We start from the raw sequence: 23,364 nt of genomic DNA on the forward strand, positions 1-23,364 counted from the left end.
ACATTTAAAAAAACAAAAAAGCAAAAAAAAACAAAAAAACTGTAAACTATTTTTGTTGGGTACGCGCGCGACAGAACGAATGCGACTGGAATGTATAGTTCTAGTCATTTGTTTTTTTCTCACGATAAGTTTTGACGGCGCCGCGGGATTCGCCGTATGTGAAACAACAAAGCGTTTTGCTGTCAAAAATAAATTGCAACCGAAAAGGGCCGAAAGTCATGCATTTTTCACGCTCACAAATAACGTGTTTACCGATGGACAGGACATGGACATGCAATTCAGGAAGTGTTAACATCCGAACGATATATCGTACGTACCACACGATGCAGCGTTATCCGAAAATAATTTATTTGAGAAAGATCTCAAATAACACAGTCACAGTCGACGACAGTCACATCCTGACGATCGGACGGAGTCCGAGATGACTTCGTTTCGAGGCACGTTTCGGGGAGAGCTTCCTTTTTTCACAACCGCACCAAGGCAAAGAAACAAACGCGACTGACCCGTTTCCCACCCCAACCCGGACAACTATTTTTGAAGACGACTGAGGATTCTACGCGGATTATCTCTGGGAGGGGGGAGAACAATGTTCGCAAAATCGCGTCGAGGGTCGTTCGACGTCCTTCACCTCCGTCGCTTCCCGTGAATGTAAAGCAGAAAAACTTGAATGGCAGGCACTTACCAGCCTTATTTCTCACAATGGAGGATAACACAAGAAGAGTACGCAGCACGCATAAAAAAAAATTAAGTGGAAACTTTCAAGACGGGCGAGAAAACCTCGAATGCAAAACCGCAAAAACGTAGGTAGAGAAGCGCGCTGAGCGGGTCTTCACAGTCCCAGAGAGCGGCAGAAAATTTCTAGCTGATAGAGGGCGCGAGAGTCGCGCCAGCCGCATCAGCATCAGCAACATGGCGGCGGACTAGGAGCGTTTTTTGGAAAGGTGTATATTCCCAAGCGCCCGGCCCGCACTTGAGGAATCTTGGGAACGGTGTTCCTTCCGCTCCCTAGTGACCGCTAATTTTCGACCGACTCCATGGTTACACAACTCATGAGCGTAATTCGTAGGCACCCTGAACAAGAGCCTGATGTACCCCAAGGATTTCACTTTTAAAATTGCTCGTCAATGTCAGCACTTTTGATACTGCGCATGCGATCCCCCTTTCAACCTGGCCTGAGCTGCCGAAATCTTTTACAATATTATCATTCTCGTGAATGTTGTTTGAACAGGAATTGCTTAAAAAGTCGATAATTCACAGCAAAAAACAGGATTTAGCTCGAAGTGTGTGTGTGTGTGTGGGGGGGGGGGGGGCTGTTTATAGCATTTTTAGCGTTTCTAACTTAATATCAGCATGGTAATAATGTAAGAGATTTCTGCAGTCACTCAGATTGAAGGGTGGACTGCATGCACAGTATAAAAAACACTGACATTGAGGAGAAATTTTAAAAACGATATGACAGGTTATTGGGGTATATCAGGCGCTTGTTCAGGGTGAATTCAAATTGCGCTAAAACCTGTGTAACCAAAAATAAAGTCGAAATTACCGATCATTAAGAAGCTGAAGGATCACCGTTCCCATGATTCTTTTAGAGCGGGCCGTGACGCTCGGGGGATATAGCAAATGGTTTATTGTGTTGCTACAGTTACCTGTGCAAATGAAATACAGAATTCTGTTTGTTTTTTGTTGATATCGTTTGTACATTTTAGTGCCAATTAAGACATACTTTGATTGTTTATTTCATACATGTGTGTGTAATCAAGTAACATTGTAGATGCAATAAATGTAATAAAAACAACTAAAGACTCGTCCTCTTTTTGTGTCAGAACATGCACGCTAGCCTGGATGCATTTTAAATTTTGACTTTACTTTTTTTTTCCTTAGACCAACATCTTCTGGCAAAAAATGGCAGGTAACTGAGCATTAAAGGGGCTGTGCAACAATATTAACGTTGAAAGAAATCGCAGTCTGTAATTTTTATCCTACGTGCTTTGCCCTAAGTGACAGAAAACACCCAACCTTCCTCGGAAATGTTGCGATTTCACTAAGTAATTGGACATTATAAAACTGTTTTTTTACCGGCCTGCAGCCGCACAGCGGTGGTTGCCGGAACCACAGGGCGCGGCCCGCGAGACGCGCGCGTGACGTCAAGTGGGGAACGTGTAAAACATTGGCAAGTTGTGCTATTATCTGCTAAACATAAGGCTTATTTTTAGAAATCTTGTCGTATTGACATAAACAAATGTATCAAAAGTATCCTACCATTCACGAAATATTATTATTCGTCGTTTTAGTGGCGCCATCTGTCAGATGTCAACAAAACCATTTTTGCTCTGTGGCGTTGCTCACTTGCTCATGGCGTGAGGAACGAGCAAACTTTCTGTTTTGGTCTCTAGTTCGATCTTCCGCTGCTAACGTCGACAATGCCGACCGGGTGCGGTGTTCCGCTGTGTCCGAACCGGTCTCCAGGAAGCCGCCAGCTCCGGGAGCGGGGAAGAGTAATCGGCTATCACATTTTACCGCGTGATGAACTTCGCCGAGCTGAGTGGTGTCGGAGGATCGGGAGGAAGGACCCCGGACAGGTTGAGCTCCGCGTGTGTTCCGATCACTTCGACGGGGATCGTGACTACCGTCGCGTAGGAAGTGTGCTTCGGGACGCCGGGCAGACCATGAAGGATGTCTGTCTGAAGCCCGAGGCGGTTCCATCGCTTCGTTTGCCCCTCACCGGGAAGCCTCCCTTTTCCCCAGCCGAAGATCCAGCGTCCAAACGGCAGCGAACTCTGGTGAGTGCACTGTTACGATACAGTGAGCGGCAGACGGTCAAAAACCTTTAGAGCAGCGGCTTATCGAAAATTTTCGGTTTCTAGGACGATGATCCGGTTGAGGAGATGGACTGCTTCGTTGACCAGACCGACCAGACTCCTCGTGAGCAGATGCCTCGTGAGGGCAGGTGCCACTGCCGTCACCGAGCATCGACAAGCGACGCAGCGCTTCAGGTGGACCCACCGACTGCACGCGACGCAGCGGTTCAGGTGGCCCGACCAACTACACGCGACGCAGCAGTTCAGGTGGAGCCTGGGCCAACTCCGAGGCCGCCTGTCACGAAAGACAGATCGACTAGAACAGACCCTAGGCTGGGAAAAAGGTCGTTTGGTAAGCATGGAAAGAGCTGCCCGTATTCGTCTGCTTGACAAATACTTGCCGTTTTGGAGCCGTTTCACACCATGCATACAGTTGGATCACTTTGCACTCAGATGTGTGCTCAAAGAACTCTCCTTTATAATTCTTGAAATAATTTCGGATCCTGCAAAGCATGTCAGGGACTGTAATTGCAAAAGCATGCGTGCACTTCTGCTTCGCTGTTGAGGAAATGTTCTGCCTCTCCCTCTTGTCGGCGGCTCTCCGAAGTTTAGCAATTTTCGTTTGCGGCTCTTCCGCACTGTCAGTTTGGCCACCCCTGCTGTAGTTGATGTTCATTTCAATATGAACGGGAGCTTGGTAGTTCCGGTTTACGAGGTTCTGAGAACTGTAGTCTTGTGCTAGAACACAATTTTGTAGAAGCTTGCTGTGGTCAGAAGCAGAAGGAAGAACCGAGTATGCTAACCCCTTTCCTTCCTTCAGGCACGCAGGTAAATTTTTACGCGAAAGGTGTGACCGGCCACTGGGTCCAGACGGAAGGCTCGGAGCTGCCTCCTGGCAGCAGCAGTGCTGCCGGCAGCAGCGGCCACAGCACGAGCAACCATGCCACCATCACCACCACCGCTCCAGTGCCTCCGCTTAACCCGGCCCTGGCACCTGCCATGAGCCCCCACGCAAGTGATTCAGAGGAGGAGGAGGAAGACGACAGCGGCCGACGACGACGACGACGACTACAATGAGGATGACGAGGACAGACGAGACCCCCTGTACGAGCCATTCGTCAAAAAAGGGTCTGTCGAGTAAGAATGTTTTTTTTTTTTTAGATAAAGCAGGCTAGACAGGAGGGAACATGTAGTTGCTTGCTTTACAGTGCAACTAATACTACGGTGGCAAATCAAAAACACGACGTCTTAGATCACTCGGCCATCAAACGCAATGTTTTTTTGTTACGGATGTAGCAGGGATGAGCAGTATTTCAAATACAAGTATTTGAAATACGTATTTCAAATACTTTGTGTATTTTGCAGTTGTATTTAGTTACAAATTGGGTAATGTATTTGACGTGTGTATTTAAATACTAAAACGTGTGTATTTCAAATACAATTGTAATTAAATACACTTTTGTGGGCGAAAATACATCCTTCAGATTTATTGTCACTGTTCAGAGCAGTAAGAAAGCTACGCACCGCACCGAATGCAGTGTATCTCAATCAAGCACAAGCGTTTAGAGACTTTGTGATTACGGTGCTAGTCCAGGGCACGAATAGTGACGAAATCGACGTTCACAGGCAGACTGGCTAAATAAGTGCCTCTGACAACTTGTAATGCTTTCCAGCCTGATTTCCATTCATATTGTTGCCTGGAACATTCTAAATGCGCGGGTCGTCAAGAGTTTCGTAACTGGTGCGAGTTGCAACAAAGAACCGAGACGACATCTTGGTCGTCTCTTTTCTTTGTTGGTCTATACCAAAATGTAATTGACAAAAAAAGCTGCTTGAAGCTCTGTACTTTTTTCACCTATTACGTCCAAGCTGAGTACATTTTTTTGTGATTATATTTCTATTACGTTACTAGAGCCTCCCACACTAACTCCGGAGTCTGCGATGCAAAATTAAAATGAGATATCCAAAAACCCGTTGCAGGTGCCCTGAAGTCGCTGACGCAAATTTTAAGGAATGTATTTGGAAAAGTATTTGGAGGAGACCAAATACATTTTGTATTTGTATCTTGTATTTAAATGCTTTTTTGAAAGTGTAATTAGATTTGTAATTAAATACATTTTTGACGAAGTATTTTGTATTGGTACAGTAAAACCTTGTTATAACAAAGTTGAAGGAGCGGTCGTAATTATTTCGTTATAACCATTAGTTTGTTATAGCCAATGTCCATTTCTTCGCACTATTAGCAAGCAAGGGGAATTATGATTGCTTTGTCATATCCATTAGTTTGTTATATCCCGTTTTGTTATAACGAGGTTTTACTGTATTTCGATACATATTTGCATGTATTTTGCCCATCCCTGGGAAGTAGCTATATAAACATGTTCAGTGCACGCAGAAATCTTCTCAGAATAGGTTCATTGGGTTAGGGCAAAGAAAATGCAGTGTGCCACATAATTTGCACTAGCAAGACACCATCAATTTTTTAGTAAGTCTTATTTGATATAAGTGTTAGTCCATTTTGATCAAACACTTGCTCTTTGCAAAATTTTTGGCAGTTGTAAATAGTGTTGTCTTGCATAGAATGTCTCTAACACGTATTAGTCAATCGCTCAGACATGAATGAGGCAATAATGATTATTCTCTTTGGTAATGTGAGCACAGAAGTTATTCATTAACTCTAAACACTGATAACTTTTCCAGGGATGATGCCACCACAAGCGGGGAGCCAGGCTACAAGGAGAGGAAGTTTATTGTGTTTGAGAGCTGCTTACGACTGTTGTTTGCAGTATGCCAGACATGCTACAGCAGCTGCACCGTGTCCATGAAAGTAAGAGGCACGCTCCTGACTGTGCACACCTGTTGCCCTGCTAAGCACACACACCGCTGGGACAGCCAGCCATGCATCAAAAGAAGGGCTGTTGGAGACCTGCTGCTCTCATCGCTCGTCCTGTTTACGGGTGCTTCTCCAACAAGGACCCTGCGGCTGTGGCGTCTCATGAACATCCAGGTCATCTGCAGGAAGACCTTCTTCAATTACCAGCGGGCCATCTTGATTCCAGCAGTCGAACAGGTGATTATGATGCTATCTGATGTGCTTCTACATTCGTATGCAGGGTTAACACAAAATATTTTTATGGTTTCCGAGAGATCAAATTTACAGTAAACATTATGAAAAAAAAAAAATTGTTCCTAGTTGCCCAATGTGCGAAAGATCGTCTGACTTTACGTGATCGCCTTATGTTGCATAATCTTATAATGTTATGCAATCACGTATGGTTGCGTGATTACAGAACGGTAATTGACACCATGCGGTTGAATCATTCAAACTGATTTATTGGGATATAGCCGGTCTGCCAATGATAACCGCTGCTTTTTCCGCTTTGCTAGTGTTGTTTCTGCTGCTGTTCGATACACACAGCGAAAAAGTATTGCTCTACGTGGCTCGTGCACTACTGGGCAAGGCATGTGGCAATTTCCTTTAATTTTCATTTGGCTCTGAAACAATTTAATTTTCTTGAAGGTGAACATTTGGGAGAAGTCTCTCTCGTTGGGGAGCAACAATAATAATAAATAAAATTTACACCAACCAAATCCTCGTATAAAGGCAAAACCCCATGTTTCGAGACCAGCTCGGTTTCTTCTTCAGGGGTTGACTGCGGCTATAGCCGTTGAGGAGCAGTAATCTGTTTTCTTCTTCTTTTACGGCAGTGTCTATCGTTTTGCATCGGTGAGGTAGCGAAGTCCGTTCACGTAGCCGGTCGGCAGAGTGCCGAGGGATCTATTTTTATTGAATCTTGGCACATACAAACAACGTCAGAAAACATAAATAGATCCCTCGGCACTCTGCCGACCGGCTACGTGAACGGACTTCGCCACCTCACCGATGCAAAACGATAGACAATGCCATAGAAGAAGAAAACAGATTACTGCTCCTCAACGGCCATAGCCGCAGTCAACCCCTGAAGAAGAGACCGAGCTGGTCTCGAAACGTAGGGTTTTGCCTTTATACGAGGATTTGGTTGGTGCTTGGCGGTTGGCGCACCCTCGCCCCTAGCATTGACTGCATTGCCACAGAAAGCTGACTGCAAGTATAGACCATCTGTTTTAGCAGCGCACGAGAGAAAAGGGGGTCGTCCCGCATTTGTGAACGCTTTTGCGCATACGGTGGGAGTGCGCTCAACCATAACAGACACCAACTTTGCATTCCATTCATGCTGGAGGCAGGGCTTTCTTTTCTAGATTATGCACAATGATATTTGCACCAAATGATTTGATTGGACCATTGAGGCACAAACAGTGAGGCGACACATAATGTTTTGTGTGACCACTGCCCCTACCATAATAGTGCAGAAAAGGGTGCACATTTTCACTGCAGCATTTAGCCCAGTGTCAAACATATCAGCATTGCCTCGCACAGGTGTGGAAAGAGGAGCAAGACATGCTGCTGGAGGAGCTTCGTGACCAGCCCCTGGACCTTGCTGGGGACGGGAGGTGCGACTCCCCTGGCTACAGTGCCAAGTACCTCACTTACTCCCTGCACGTGCCCCTCGTGAACAAGATCCTCCACTGTGAGCAGGTGCAGGTTGGAGAGGTGAGGAAGGGATGCACTCTCCTTATTAGAGTAGCTTCAATTTGGACTGAATACTGTCGAGAACGGTTATAACGGAGTCAACGGGAATCGGAAATCGCTTCACTATATCTGCTTCTTTGCATCGTGTGCCCGTGACACGGGATGTCATGGGCACATGTTTAACAAGCCCGCAGAAAGCAGTTGAGGTTTCCCTGCACGCGTCCTCTGCTAGGTTGGAGCCGCTTCTCGCCAGCTGCGACAAGCTCCGATCGAAAAAAGATCCTGCTATGTACGAACCGTGTCGACAGCTGCTATGGCCGCAGTGGAGGACACCGGCGGCGGATAGCTTTCTTTATGTTTATGCGCACTTCGTCAATGATGCCACTTTTTTGATTCAAGGAGATTGCCTTCGTCCTCCCCGCCGAGCTGTTGGCAGTGCTGGGACTCTCCATTGTTGAGAGACGATGATTCACCGAATCGGTGCTTGAGCGAGTAGACTTTCGCGCGAGAGCGACCTCACCGACCAGACACTGACACGGATCACGAAACAAACAAAGGCACGCACGGCACTGAGTTCACGCTCAAGCTTGTTTGTCGTCGGCATAGAGAGCCTAGATTTTAGAGAGAGATGGGCCAACTGCTTGATTGGGGTGACATGGTTTGTGGGCCACGTTAGCAAAACAAGCCGCAACATGCAAGGAGTCAAAACTCAAAAGCGTTCACCTTCTGCAAACGTGTCCCCGCCTCTCTGCACAGTTTCCTCGCCACACTGGCCACGCGACACAAATGCAGGAGTACTTAGTGCTCCCTCTTAAATCTGGGCTTTCTCAGCCATCTCTGCCGATACGTTGTCGCTAGTGCTCCAAATGCCCTTATTGACATGCCACGACGGCTTCTCTGCGTGAAATGCAGCAAAGCCGCTTCCCACTTAAAAAAGCTGTGCAACGATTTTAACGTTGAAAGAATAGGCATCTTCTACTTTTGACGTTCACCTTGTCACGAAGGACAGAAAACACACCTACTTCCTTCAAAATGTTGCGATTCTGCCACGTAATCGCAAGTCAAAAATGAGAATATTCCCCGACCTGCAGCACACGCAGGCAAAAGCTTTTTTTGGTTTTTTTTACTTCAGAAAGGTCGAGACACTAACTCCCAAATTATTTTGGGAGTTAGTGTCTCGAGAGACTGGCGCCGGCGCCATTCCCAGCATCCTCTGCAGCCTGTTCCGGGTGGCTTCTTGGCTGCGGCAGCAAAGTGCGGCAGTCCGAGACTTAGCAAACTTTGCAAATTTTATTCTTTTTTAAATAATCACAAAATTTCTCTTTTTTAAATATGCAGAAATCACTCAATCACTTTCGCTAAAAAAACAGACACAAATGCATTGAAAAAGTGCTAATAAGAATGGGAAATCGTGATCGCTTCGCTGTAGCTGCTATTTCGTTGTAACCGACTTTGTTATAACCGGTTTCGGCAGTACAGCCCCTTTTTGCTGGGTAACGTCATTTTGCGCTCTTGTGACAAGGAGGAGACCGCCATGACTTTTGATTCATTGTGATGAATCTGGGAAGTACTCGAAGCCATTTTTTTAAAGTTTCATTCTTCCCACAATCTTGTCTAGACCATCCTTTCCATAGGATTTTGGAAGCACTCAAAGCTATTTTTTAAAGTTGGATTCATCCCATAATTTTGTGTTCACCTTCCTTTACATAGAAATATTTTCTGACTCCTTCACGTAGCATGCGTCACTGCATGTAGTGCACGAAATAAACAGTGTGGCTAATAGAAATGACTTTTCCTACTTTCTGCTGATTGCACAGTGTGAGGCGGTGCGCTGCAGCGGACACATGGAGAAGGAAGGCCTCATCAGGTCCCTCGCTTTCATGCGCGAGAAGGAGATGACTGTGCGGTCCCTGGCCACTGACAGGCATCGTTCCATTGCCAAACACATGCGGGAAAAGGAACCGGCAATACTCCACCTCTTCGATGTATGGCATGTCTCGAAAAGTAAATCCCATATTTTTTAACACAGTTTGAATGTTTGCTTAGTGGCTCTCAATGTTTCCTTTCTTTTTTTTTTACCATTGATAAGAACTCTAGTACTATTGGTAACACAAAACTTTTTGGCTGTAATGAGCTGGGCGCTAGGTAGATAGGCTCAGTCCCAAGAAAAAATAAAATAAAAATTTTAATTTTATTTTAGTTTATAGATTAGAAGCATGAGTGAAAAATGGCATCAACATTTTTTTGTGAGTGATGCTTCCTCTATCTTAGTCAGGCCGATATTAACTTCTTGCCCCCCTCAAACTGCAGGCGTCAAGAAGAGTCTGAGCACAGCCAGCAAGAGCCACGAGTGCGGTTTGATTGCTGAGTGGACCCAGCCGGCTGTCAACCACCTCTACTGGTGCGCGGCAGCTAGCCGGGGTAACGCTGACCTGCTTGTGGATGCCTGGAACAGCATGACGAGGCACGTGGTCAACATCCACACGGACCATCCTGGCATCTACACCAGGTGCTTCCACGAGCCTATCACAGATGGCGAATGGCTGGTGCCAGGTCAGTGAGCATTTCACGTACCTCTGAAAGTTCTACACAGTACACTGAATAGCAAAGAGGAGGTTGTTTATTCAATCAAATACAGTAATGCTGAACAAACATTGAATGAGTACTGACATACTAACATGAGTGAGTAAAATTTCCTTACAGCAAGCCTTGATCCTTTTTTCTGATTATTTTAGACACACCCGCACATGCAAGGTTCGTGGATGTGGTGACCGGCAAATCTCTCCTGAAGGACCTCCGCCAGGTATGTACGCAAGGAAATTATTCAGAAAGCAGCCCTTTAGATGCTACCCACATTAGCAATGTGGGAGTGGTACCTATATTTTTTTACGGTCATTTGGCAACCTCCACCATAATGAAACCCTTCCGAGTTCTTTTTATGCTTTCCTGGTTCGACAATGTAATTTTTATGGACACTTTATATTTTAACACTTTGCTTGGTCATGACTACAGTTATGGTACAAACACACTGACTCGCATGATGAGATGGCAGTCTTTGCTGTAACGAATGCCTAAAAATACAGATTGTATTTTTCTGTGAACAAAAAAAATTGAGCAGCACATTAAAATGCATATCGCATGCAGAATCAGCACCATATTCCGACTCTATTCCCTATTGCTGTAGGACCCGAGTGGCAGCATTGCACTTCAACGAGAACAGTGACAGGGAGCAGGCCATCTCGGGAGCAGGTCAAAGGCAATGGAAGCGGAAGTCGCCCAAAGCGAAGAAGGGGCACCCCACCGTTGCTGAAGAGAAGACCAAAGCCACGCATGGTAACTTCGCAAGTATTTATCTCTGTCAAGCTGTCAAGTGCATTATGAGATCAGTTTATCAAGTGACTATATTCGGTGGCAGGTTAGTACACGGGAAGCTCTGCCCACACGTGTTTTGCACCCGCATCAACTTCCTCCACTGTTTAGAAATTACTAGTCGTCAGCTTCATGTAGGAGCAAGACACCAATGCTTTAGTGTGAAGCTTGCAGCTGCAGCAGGCTGACAATATCATCCAGTTCTCTTTTAATTAGGTGTACTAAGTGACATCCCTTCTTTTCAGTCTTACTAACGGCATGATCTGCTGTTGAATGTGAAAAATAGGCAGCTGAGGAAGAATGAATGTGTCAGCCTTAGAAAGAAAAGTTCCTAGAGAGAAGCGCATGTAAACAAATATTGACACCTTTTGCATGCCTTACGAATGTATACACTCTTCTGTGCACCAATTACTCATGGTGGAAAGACTGTTTCCTTGTGCTGCCTATTTTGCATTGCAACTCATTGTAACTCAAATCTGTCCAGATCATAGTCCAGACAGTACAGTTGACAAAACGTTGTTTCGAATACATTTTGCAGCCTACGTCGCAAAGCTGCTGGCCCAGGCTGTCCTGATCTGCGAGGAGATTGGACCCCTGAGGGAAGTGTTCAAGCGAGATCGAGAGATGCCAAGGCTTCCGTACATGAGCGAGAGCTTTGAGAGGCCACCAAAAGAGGACCTGGTAGCGGCCAGGATTAGCCGTTTTGGTAAAAGAGTCCCAGTGATAGCCGAATAAGACGTTGCCTGCAGTACTGTTTGTACGATCGGCTGGTGTACGCAGTTCCCTGGTCGGTGACCACTTTTCGCGAGGCACTGTAAGTGGTGTCTGTCTCGCGGGGAAGGAGCGACCAGCCGTACCAGAGTCCGGAACCCCAGTGTTTTATTATCACTTCTCTTGAACTGAAGAGATAACCCCGAGCATGCGCACTAGCATGGACGCGTTGCCGCTGGGCACGCGAGTGAGAACTGTCGTGTCATCACTACATCCCCCCTTCTAAGTTTTACAAGTCCAAACGTACGGGTCACCTAACTTGGCGGGCCGACCGAGTCACTCTTATCGGCGTATTGTCCGTCGACATTGATGTTGAAGGGGAGTTCGTCAAGTTCGTTGGCGCTGCTGTTGGTGCAGGCTCAACTGCGGTAGGCTGTTGTTGGCTCCCTGCATCCGAACTTGCTCTTGCCGTTGAGACCGCCGGACTGGCTGGAGCCATAGCCGTAGTCTCATTGGTCGAACCGCCGGGATCCGGAGTGTCGAAACCCGCCGGAGACGCGTCGAATGGTACCAGGTGCCGGCGGTTGCGTTGCAGGACTCCTGTCCCGGTCTCGACCACGTAGGGGCGCGGCTGCTTCGCTGGACTGAGGACTGTTGCTCGGCACCGCACGTCTTGTACCCACACGTCCTCTCCTACGGACAGCGGGCGAAATTCGTGAGCGGCGTGACGGCGATTGAAGTCCTTTCGCTGGCGCTTTCGGGCCTCCCCGTCTTTTCTTTTGAAGTCCCATCGCGATGGCCACCCCGGCTGCAACGCCTCCGGCATCTTCGGTACCTTTGTCTGCAACCGTCGGCCCATTAGCAGTTGGAACGGCTGTAACCGGTCACTTCAGGGGTGTCTCGATACGCCAGGAGGGCCATGTGCGGGTCCCTTGACTTGTAGAACAACTCTTTCATGGTCCGCACCATACGCTCCGCTTCCCCATTCGCCTGTGGGACACGAAATCAGCAGCTGCTGAAACCACTTCGCCAACGAAGAGTTCTATGGAGTCCACCCGACGTTGGCAGTGCTGATCCAGTTCCTGCACCGGGGCCCTTGACAGGGTGTCCGCCGTAGCTTAAAGTTTGCCGGGGACATAAAGAACGGTGAACTGGTAGCGCATGAGGCGGATGCGTAGTCGCTGAATTCGAGTTTACATCAGATCCAACTCCGCAGATCCCAAGAGCGTGACGAGGGGGCGTTGATCCGTTTCGACTTGGAAGTCGATGCCTTTCAAAAACTGATTGAGGCGCTCAACGGCCCACGTTACGGCCAGGGCTTCTTTTTCGATCTGGCTGTAGCGAGTTTCGGTGGTCGTGAGAGCCCTTGATACATAGGCCACTGCTCTTCTCTTGCCGGAGGGCTGATCTTGAAGCATGACGGCCCCTAGTCCGTAAGAGCTTGCATCAGCTGAAACTACTGTTGGGTAGGACGGGTCGTATTTGGCCAAGCAGATATGAGAGCTAAACATGCTCTTCGGCTTCTCAAAGGCAGCTTGCTGGCTTGGTCCCCAGTACCACGAGTTGCGCTGTTGCAGCAGTTCTCTGATTGGCGCCGTAACGTCCGAGAGGTATGGGATGAAGCGCCCCACATGGTTCGCCATTCCTAGCAGTCTTCGTACCCCGCTAACGTCCGAGGGTATCGGCAACTTCTGCAGGGCCTGAATCTTTCCGGGGTCCGGGCTGATTCCTCTCGCGCTGACCAACACGCCGAGAAACTTGACTTCTGAGGCAGCGAAGCTGCACTTCTTCTTGTTCAGCTTGACGCCTGCCTCGTCGAGCCTTTACAGCACTTGCTGGAGTCGACGATCGTGCTCGCCCTTTGATGCGCCGAAGACGAGAATGTTGTCGATCACGCTCACAACTCCTTCCAGTCCCTCTAGAATGCGACTCATCTGTCGCTCGAAGTACTCTGGCGCTGAACGGATGCCACAAGGCAGCCTGCGGAAACAGAACCTTCCCATCGGGGTTATGAACGTCGTCAGCTCCTGACTTTCTTCGGAAAGCCTCACTTGGTGGAAGCTTACAGTGGCGTCCAGCTTCGAGAAAACCTTCGCTTGCCCGAGACGTCCGAGGATGTTCTCAACCGAAGGTAAAATGTGACGCTCCCTCAGTACGACTTCGTTGAGGCGCGTGAGGTCTACGCAGATGCGGTAGCATCCTTCTGTCTTCGGAACGACGACCATGCTCGCGCACCAGTCTGTGGGGCGGTCAACCTTGCGAATGACTCCTTGAGACTCTAGCTTCTTGAGCTCGCCACGAACGACGTCATGCAGCGGGATCGGGACCCTCCTCGGCACGCTTAGAGCGAAGGGCTTGGCACCAGGTCGAAGCCGGATGACGTACTCCTCCTTTAGCTCCCCCAGACCGTCGAAAAGCCTGTCTCTCCGCAGCACCGCTGGTGTCGCCACATTGTCGACAAACTGAATGACGCCCAGCGCTTGTATTGCTGGGAAGCCGAGAAGAGGAGGGTGTTGTGAAGGCATGACGTAAATGTCCTGCACGGTCGACTTGTCCCTCCATTGCAGCGTTGCGGGGAACGTGCCCAGTACTTTCAGGGAGTGGTTTCCGGGGCCCGTGAGCTCAGCTTCTGGTGCACGAAGCTTTTTCGGTACTCCAGGGAATGAACTTGACACCACGGTCACCTCCGCTCCAGAGTCCACTTTGAAGTTCACGTTGTGTCACGTTGCTGCTCGTGCTGCGGACGAATGGAGCTAAATGGTCCATGTGGAGAGAGTCTAATAGCACGGCGGCATTTTCAGTGCTGTGTGGTGCTTTTTTTTTTTTCTGGGTGGAACCTTGTGATACAAGCACTCCACACAGCACGCATTATAGGCTGTCTCAGGTATTGACCCATCCTTGGAAATCAGTACATCCTGGTAAGCGAAGCCACGGTGTCGTCGAGAGAGAGGTGTCCACCATCATTGTGGCATCCTCGCACGATCTGCCAATGAGCTCCTCGTGGCACTACCCATAGTAGGCGGCCTCCTCCTTCATCGAGAACTCTGTTGAAAAACATGCCTTCTGAGAGTCCATACTCCTCGATATACTGCCTCTGCTTCGTCTCTGAGGGTTGCTTTAAGCTGTCCTTGATCACCTGTAACGTTGGATCCGTCTGCTGAGCTAACACCAACCAATTGTCATAGGATAGCTCTGTAAGAAAAACGTTTGCACCGACTGTGACATCAATCTCTTCAGGCTCTGACACAGGAGCTCTGTTGAGAGCATTGACGTGAGTTATTGTACCTGCCGGTCTATGTTCTACTTCAAACATGTCCTGTAGCCGCAGATACTACCTGCTTATACGTGGCACTTGGCCTCGCTTTGACAGCGTGGTTTGCAAGGAGTGGCATTCCGTGAGGAGAATGAACTCGATCCCCTACAAGTACTGCCAAAGCTTCTCAACTGTCCACACAACTGCAAATGCTTCGAGCTCGTAGGAGTGATGTCGCTCCTCATCTCAAGGCGTGCGACGGCTGACCTACATAACCGGGTGCATCAACTTGTCCGCTTGCTCTTGTAACTGTACTCCTCCAAGGCCAAACTTGCAAGTGTCTTTGTGCACCTCCGTTTTTGCACCGTGTACGTTGACTGCTAACGTAGGCTCGCTCATTAGGCAGCTGGGCAGCTTCCAGAATGCTGCCTCCTGATCAGTTGTCCAGTACCATTCCTCCCCTCTATAAAGCAGCGTGGTAAGTGGCCTTGCTAACGTGGCAAATCCAGCCAGAAAGCGTTAAAAATAGGTGCACAGGCCGAAGAATTGTCGGAGGTCATGTACATTTGTAGGCACTGGGAAATTGGAGATGCCCTTTAACTTTGTTGGGTTTGATGCTCGTGATTGGTCCCAAGTGGTCGAGATGATCCGTGTGGAATGGGAGTTCCTTCTCGATTCAGTGGAGCATTCCTGGTTTTTTTTCCCGTTGGTGTTTTACGGTACAGGCACCCCATGCACGCTGCAATACACTGGCAGACATAGCGCTTCCTGCCCTAAAACCAGTACTTCTCTTGAAGTTTCTTCAACATCGCATTGATGCTGAAATTCCCAATGTCGTCGTGACATCGCCGGACAACTTGCCATCTCAGTGGCTTCTGCACTACCCAGAGCCTTTTGGCCGTGTTACCAAGCCCAACCTTTCGGAGTATTACCCCGTCCCCGAGCTCGTAATCGTAGAGGTTCTGCTCAGGTTTCTGTGTCGTCTGATCTCCGCCCAGGAAGTCTTATGGCTCTAACTTGCGGGTCGAGAGCCTTTGCTGTCACGATCCAGCTGCTGCTGCTCTCCACTGTCGTGGCCAAGATTTTCAAGGCATTGCAGGCTTCGGTCTTTTCTGCTCCTCGACATGGCAATCTGCTGAGTGCGCCGGCGTGTGGCACTGAGGTACCACTTCTATGTTCTATGCTGAACCTGAACTGTAACTTCAGTCGCCATTGGCCGAATCGTGGTGTCCAGTTCCGCTTGCTGAGTGATCCACGCAGTGTGTTGCAGTCGTTAGCAAAAAAAAAGGTCAATGCCTAGCGGGTACGGTTGTAGACGCTGCAAAGTTTAGACCACAGTGATAGTCTCGAGCTTGTAACAGTTGGTGGCATTACAAAGAAAGGGGGGGGGGGGGGGGGGGCGGGCGGGTTGCTTTGGACACAGTGCTCAGGGGGGTGTCGCGATAACCAAGAGGGGAGGGCTACTGCCTGCCCCGAGTGCCACTGACCGTAGTGACTCTACTGGTAAGAGTGATACTGCAGCTCGGCCCTCAAGGTTTGTCAGCTGACATAAATGACAGGGTGCATTCTTCCATTTATCTGCCCAGGAATTTGCACTTCTTCAATTGGAGTGTGAGGTTTACGTTTCGGAGAACGTGAACTCTTCCCAGGCGCGCTAAACCTTCGTCGGAATCTTTTGACGGCATCAACTTGTCGTCCATATAGGCCATTGCCACTTTGTAATGCAGAGTACCCAGCACGACAGTCATCATTCTGTGGAACACGGTGGGTGTGTTCGTAAGTCCAAATGGCATGTGTAAGAATTTGTAATGCCCGTCCAGTGTGACGAAGGCACTCTCTGCACGTGACCCGTCCGCAACAGGAACTTGATAGTGTCCCGACGCTAGGTTGAGCATTGTGAAGTAGCTTTTTCCGTGCAGTCTGTCTAGCTAATCCTCAATCAACGGAAATGGGTGACAATCCCTCTTGGTAACTCAGTTGAGTCCTCTGTAGTTGATACGGATTCGCTTTTCGTCACTTTTCCTTTATTGCAAGGAGTAGTGGGCTTGCATATAGCAATGAAGAGTCCTGAATGATTCGTGCAGATTTCAGTTTGTCAACATCTTGATTTACCCGGTGACGCTGATAGTACGGAAGTGGGTACGAACGAAGTGACACAGGTCTCGCATCCTCGACAGTGTCGATGGTTACCTCTGCCTTACTGGTCTCGCCAAGCTCGAAAACATCTTTCGCGAAGCAATCCCGATGATTGCTGAGCAAGTCCAGCAACCCTTCAGCCTCGTCCGACGTCACTTCCCTACTGAAAAAAAACCATTTGGCGCCCATATGAAAATAAACGGGTCCATACCGGTAACCGTTTACCATACTGGTCACCAGTTTGTCAAAGGGGTCGCCCGTATGGCTCAAAGGGGTCCCCCGTATGAGCCATAACGGTCACCTATTTGGCAAACGGGTTGCTCGTCTGGGCAAATGGGCGACTCGTTTGGGCAAAGTTGTCGCACGTTTGCTCAAACCGGCGACCATGTTGCAAACTGCACCGGTTTAATCAAACGGCTCTCCGGAGCCCGTTTGATATTGAACGTACAGATCGGCGGCGTGGGCACGCCTAGCGTTTCAGCCGTGGCAGCCAATGTTTTCCGGAAGGCTGGGAGCGCCGGTTCATCGATTTCAGATCGTCCGCGTAATGCAAGTAATTATATTTATATTTCAATGCGCTGATTTTCGATTATACTGCAACTAAAACTAACACCTTTTTTTTTTTTTTCACGTAAACGCGCGACGTTGGTGAGCCGATATTTTTGACAGACCTTTAATACTTTGTCCATCTTTGTTGCCTCAATTTACTTATTCAGCTCGAATCTCTCTCACAGAAGACGCGACCGCGTGAAAGAATGTACGTCTAGACTCCGTTTCACTTTAATTCAAGACGCAGCGAAGGTAGCACGCATACACGCGGCTGCAAGAACATCGAGCATTGCGAGAGCACGCCCGCCGCTGCAGCAGTCAAACTACGAGCTTGCGCTGAGTTCTTTCTTCGCTCGGGCGCAAGCCGAGCTTCTGGCAGCCCCGCCGCCATTTCCAAAGTTTGAGCGCGCGCGCGCGCGCGCGTTTGTTCTTCGGGACTACAAAAACGCATCTCCCTGTTATTGCCTGGAGAGAGGGAGAGGGGCTGTACCGGTGGTCCCAGCGCCTTGACCTCGCCCCCTCCCTCCTCTCTTGTCACCCCTGTCACGTGACCCACAGCAGCGCGCGAGCTACACGCTGATAAGCATCGAGATCCGGAAGGGCGCGCCTTGCAGCCGCTTTTTTCTTTGTCTGCTTGTTGTCAGTTGCTGCTCGAAGTTCGCTCGTCCTACCTGCTTCAATCTGTCGCCTAACACTGCGGTCTTATTGGGATGTCTCGACAACGTATTGGATGTGCACCAAAGCTATCAGTGTTCGAAAAGACGCACGTGTATGTCGGCAACGAGCGATTCTTCAAAGAAGTCGCAAATTCTCGCGGTTTGGTTGGGTTCGGCAAATGACAGCTTGTGCGCCGCATCGTGTTGAAACTTCCAAGGAGCCGTTCCCTCTCGTTTGTGTTTGTGTGGTTGTCCTGCTTTGACCGTGTCGACAAATATCACGGATTACCTCTTTCAAGTCCGCTATTGTTATGGTAAGTGCACTGCAACCTACGTGTTGGCAACGATTGACCGTTCTTCTACGCGTACTCTTCTAAATTATCTAAAGAATTATGCAGCGCCTATTCGCGCGCCAGCCAGGAGAATAATTTCCCCGAAAGTCTACCTGTATAGTGTTCACAGATCGCTTGCACGTTTGTACTTGTCTACAGAAGAGGTGATAAACTTTGAGGAGAATTGAGAACAATCTTTTGTGTCGGTTTTCCTGTGCACTTACAAGCACCTACGCGAGTGCATTTGTTCTACGTGTTTTCTCCATGTTATAAATACGTTTATGAGTTTCGGGACGTCTTAAATATGTTTAAGATAACCAACCTCCCAGACGATACCCATTTAGGGCTAGCGCATAATTTGCAATTTCGAAGGGCACGTTCAAACGTGTGGTCACGTGCCATGTCGAACGGGTACTCGTACCATACGGCACCCGTATCAAACGGCACCCGTATCAAACGGCACCCGTATCAAACGGCACCCGTATCAAACGGGCACCTGTATCAAACGGGTAGCGTTTCGAACGGGTACCGTTTCCAAACGGGTACCCGTATCCCATAATCACGTTTGATCCAAACGGATCGACAGGTTTGATTCAAACGGGCGACCAGTTTGCCACCCGTTTGAATTTCAAATGGTTTTTTTCAGTAGGGTTGCTCCCCAATGCGCAGTTCTGCCAAAGTAATTGGTTGGCGGGTCTTACCTCGTGTGCAGAAATTTCTCAGCTCGCTGTCTGGTTCACACGTTTCGCCACGCCACAATATCACCTTGAGCAATTCAAAGTTCATTCGTCAAAACATTCATGTCGGGGATCACTCCGTCCCCCTCACCGCTGACTCCCAAGATGCAGGATGGAAAAGAGTGTTCTCTATTCCATGTCGTTCCGTTTGCCAGAGTTGTGCAGCACCGTTCATTGCCTCACGCATCGCCGTCTGTATGGTCTCTAGTGTCACTGGAAGTTGAAGGGGCCACAGCTGTCGTTCGGGGGCTGTCCGTGTGCATTCGGCAATTCTGCGTTGCCTCCATTAGGCGGTGTTCTGTTATTCGCCTCTGGCGGCTGTATCGAGACTTCAGGTACGTCCGGCAGGCTATTTGCAGTCCCTTGGCTCACTTCTTTGCTTTAGTTGACTTTGTTGCCGCCATGGTTTCTCGTTGAAGTGGCCCCTCTGGGTGCCTGCTGTACATCCTTCGTTCCCTTTCATGTCATGGTGAAGTATTTGGTGGCCAGTTGATGATTTGCTTCTCTTGGACTTTATCATACTTCTGAAGTGCTAGCATTAGGGGTACCAATTAGCGATTTGGTTGCATTTAACTGTTTATTGAATTAAAACTTGAAAGGTTGCATTGAATAGGGGATTACATAAACGTTGCGGTTATAGAGTGGTGCTGTGTTTCACTCGACATTGTCAGATTTAATATCCGCCTCGCTTCCTTTTGAGTACAAGAGAGGACGACCTCGATCTCCTGACTGCTGACACTCCTCACAACTTGCGCATTTTTTTAGCCAGGCTGTCCGACTCGAAATCCTGGACTAGGAGTCACGTGTTCCAACTCATACTTCAAAACATTCTAAACCAGCTTTGGAGGGTGTGGCGGCCAGTCGTCAAGTGTTACTGCACTGATGGTGGTGCAAACCACTCCCAAATCGACTTCAGTTCACAGTGTCCCCCAAACCTTAGATGGCATTGCTGGAGCTAGCAAAAAGCTTGGCTCGTGGAAAATTGGTGCTAGTTCATCCTACAATCCCAAGTTCAGTAAGTCGGGTTCATACTGTGCATCTTGCACTACCCTCTTGTGCTCCATGCCGTCTTCAATTGCGCCGTTTGTTGGAAAAGCGACAGAGCGCAGTCAGGAAAAGGCAGCTAGCTACCAGCTTGATCTGTGCTAAGGCAATGGTAGCAATGTTGTCATCTCGTCATGCCAGTCTTCTCCTTTTTTGTCTGCTGTTTTCATAGCTTGTTTACGTCAACCTCTTGTCCTGATATTGTACCATCCTGCGGTGGCACAGTGCCATGCCCCGTGTTTCCTTTGATGCTGCCCTTGGGTATCATGTTGTGCAACCGCTTTGTCTGCGACAATCGTCTGCAATGTCGCTAGTTCAAGGAACTGAAGCGAACTTTCCGAATAGTGTACGACATGACGGTCAACACAGAAAGTGCTTTTTCCAGCAACCACCACAGGATGGCATAGAGTTCATAACTGATACCTGTTTCTTCATGACTATCAGTGTTTTCAAATAATGGTCCCAAAAAATATATGTGAATGAGACCAGGGGTGTTGAGTCGAGTCCCAGTGACGACGACCAGGAAGTCTATCAGCAAGTTGACCCTCTCTCGTCTTGATATAAGGAGCATATGGTCTTATTTCAATGCAATTCCAGGCGACCAGGTTACACTTTGCGACTGCTTCTATATTTACAATGCCTGGGGGCTATGCGCAGGGCCGAGCATTGTTTCCTTTGAGGCCCTGACTGTCTTAGCTGCCTGTCAGATCATCACCTTTTCCCCATTAATGACACTTTTCAACACCGCTGTCCAGTAATTTAGAAAAGAGGAAAGGGCATGATTGGGAGAGAGCTGATGAAGTGACAGACAGGGAAAGTCATATACTATATGAAATTATCAACTATATTTCAGTGGCTGTTTGTGAACAGCTCATCAGCAAGTGAAATATTTTGCCTGCAGATACCGTACATAGCAGTTGCCTCAATTGAAATGCCCTTACCACAATAATTTCACATGCAATCATTTTTAGCAGAGTGTAAAAAGCATTTAGGTGAGGTGGAGTACAGTTTTATTGTGCAGTTAGAAACCCAGTGAAGGCTTCTGATGGGAATTCCTCCCGGATCCTCCCGACAACACAGGCTGGAAGGACACGCCTGTTGCGACGTCCCAGTCTGTTCCACATCCATCGAGCGAATTGTCTGTAAGCCACGAAACGCATCCTGGGAAATTGGTAAACAATGAAAACTGGTCAATTACCCTTGAAATTCAAACGTATGTAAAGTGGTAGGCAGAATGTGGGTGCCTCTCATGGTCACATATCTGAATTGCATAATTACAATACTATAAATGTGAGTGTTAGAAACTGCAGTAGCTACAAAGGTTTTTTTTTTTTTTTTTTTTTTTAAGAATAGTGCATTTAGTTGGTGGTGACTAACTCCACTAAGAAATAGCAAACCAAAAGTGGATGGTGTGCTTCTAGGCAGCTCAGAGTTCTGTCTGTGTGTCATTGGGCAAATCGGTAACTGGTTGTGCAGGGGGGCTATGTTCAACAAATGTTTCGTTTCTCCTAAAAAGAAACGGAAGGAACGATGTCGTGTCTGATTGGTTAGAGGCTCAAACGCCGAAAGAGGGAATTTTCGTCATTTGAGCCTCTAGCCAATCAGACATGATATCGTCACTTCTGTTGTTCTTTTTTTTAGGAGAAACGAAACATTTGTCGAACATAGCCCCCAGTTATCTTTTATGTTATATTGTATCTTTGGAATGTGACTTGGAGTCTTCCATTTTTTATTATATTTACAGCAATGCATAGAACAGTCAGTACCTTTGCTCAAAAGATAATAAAAAATTTCAAACAATTGTATTTTGTTTGCTTTGTAAAAGTATGGTGGTTCACTGTTCTTTTAAAATATGAATAAATCCGCAAGGTGGAGATCGATGCGAAGCTGCGGATTACAGACTAGTGCATGTTTAAAATTTGCGAATCCAGTCTATTGAGTGCTTTGCTTCTTAGGTCGTGATGTGTTTGTGCATGATCTTGTTCTCTGGCGCCACAGCCACTCATGTGGAAACCTCCTCGCACTCAGTCACATTGGGTAAAAGTTAGAACGATTTCATGCTCTTGCAATATGGAATTTTGACAATTTTTTTAATGCAATCTGAGTCAGCCGCCCGTACATGTGCCGCTGTTCCTGTGATGCCCGCGAAACCAGTCAAAAAGTCAAGCGAAATATCAAGTATCAAAATGAAAAACTGGGAAGTTGGGACACCAGAGAAGAAAATAAAGTGGTTGGGACATCATTATGGCCATTACTGTGCTCGTGTCAACTCCCGCGTATTAGGAGCCCCTTGCAACCTGTCTGCATCAAAGCCACATTAACAAAGACAGAAAAAAGCATGCCGATCAGCGGCAGCTCTGTAAAAAAATATAATAATTTGAAACGAAATACGCACTTCTCTACCCCACGCGCCGGGTGATCCCCTGCCTCCTCCAGCGCCCAAAAGGCAACACGCAGCACGCCAGTCTGAAGACAAATCGCCGCATAGTCTGGGTGCTCGGTCACGCAGCCCACGGGCTGAGTAACGACTGCAGGCGGTATTTCGCGGCAACAGACACACTCTCGTGATGTCGGCATGATGCTGCACCTTTTGCACGAGCACCTGTGATTAGAACGAGAGTCATTAGATGACACCTACTTGGAGACCGCATATCCAAGTGGAGACATGAGACGCGCGTCACTTACCATGCCGTGGTGGTAAGTCGCCATGCGTCTGGATCAGGGCCAGGATCGGGCGGAGAGTCGTCGCGCTCATCGACGCCGCGCTCCCGTTCCGTCGGGGTGCCCGCGTACGGAACCAGTCCAACGGACTCGCTAAAGGCGAACATCTCACGCTCGATCTCGCTCAATCCGTTCTTCCAAGATGCCATCTTGGTCAGCGGAGGATGAAAAGAGCTCGCTCTCGGATGCGGCGCAACGCTGGCAACCATGGCAACGCTCGCTGAGGACCGAGCGAATCCGGAAACTTACTTCCCCATTAAACGTCACAGCCACGTGACGACCACATTACCGGAAAGACGGTTTGAGAGTTGAGAGTGACCGCGGGGGGCGCATATTTCAATCTGTTTTTATTTTCTAAAAAAAAAAACTCGGGCACGTATCGAAAAACGGTTTTCTGTTCCATATTCCTCAGGTGGTAGGCATTAACTCCCACACCTATCGACCTGAAGTCTGAGAATTGTTGCACAGCCCCTTTAAAGGAGTCATGA

General features: G+C 48.2%; 2 protein-coding genes across 2 annotated transcripts; one reads left to right on the forward strand and one right to left on the reverse strand.

Annotated features, from left to right (window-relative positions):
• Positions 1–2,420: 2,420 nt before the first annotated feature.
• LOC115313445 lies at positions 2,421–3,839 on the forward strand (the record flags this gene model as incomplete). The annotated part of the gene is made up of 3 exons (XM_029972416.2): positions 2,421–2,780; positions 2,865–3,150; positions 3,619–3,839. Coding segments are annotated over exons 1-3 (867 nt in total), but the record flags the coding sequence as incomplete, so codon positions are not given.
• A 17,299-nt stretch (positions 3,840–21,138) lies between these two features.
• Positions 21,139–23,025, reverse strand: LOC115313446. Its single transcript, XM_029972417.2, has 3 exons — positions 22,841–23,025; positions 22,540–22,757; positions 21,139–21,316 (listed from the first exon to the last, which is right to left on the reverse strand). Exons 1-3 carry the CDS (start codon positions 23,023–23,025, stop codon positions 21,177–21,179), a joined length of 543 nt encoding a protein of 180 aa, XP_029828277.2. The 3' UTR covers positions 21,139–21,176.
• Positions 23,026–23,364: the final 339 nt, after the last annotated feature.

The sequence above is a fragment of the Ixodes scapularis genome, unplaced genomic scaffold, assembly GCF_016920785.2.
Source record: "Ixodes scapularis isolate PalLabHiFi unplaced genomic scaffold, ASM1692078v2 PGA_scaffold8__174_contigs__length_109621045, whole genome shotgun sequence".
NCBI classification, from domain to species: Eukaryota; Metazoa; Arthropoda; class Arachnida; order Ixodida; family Ixodidae; genus Ixodes; species Ixodes scapularis.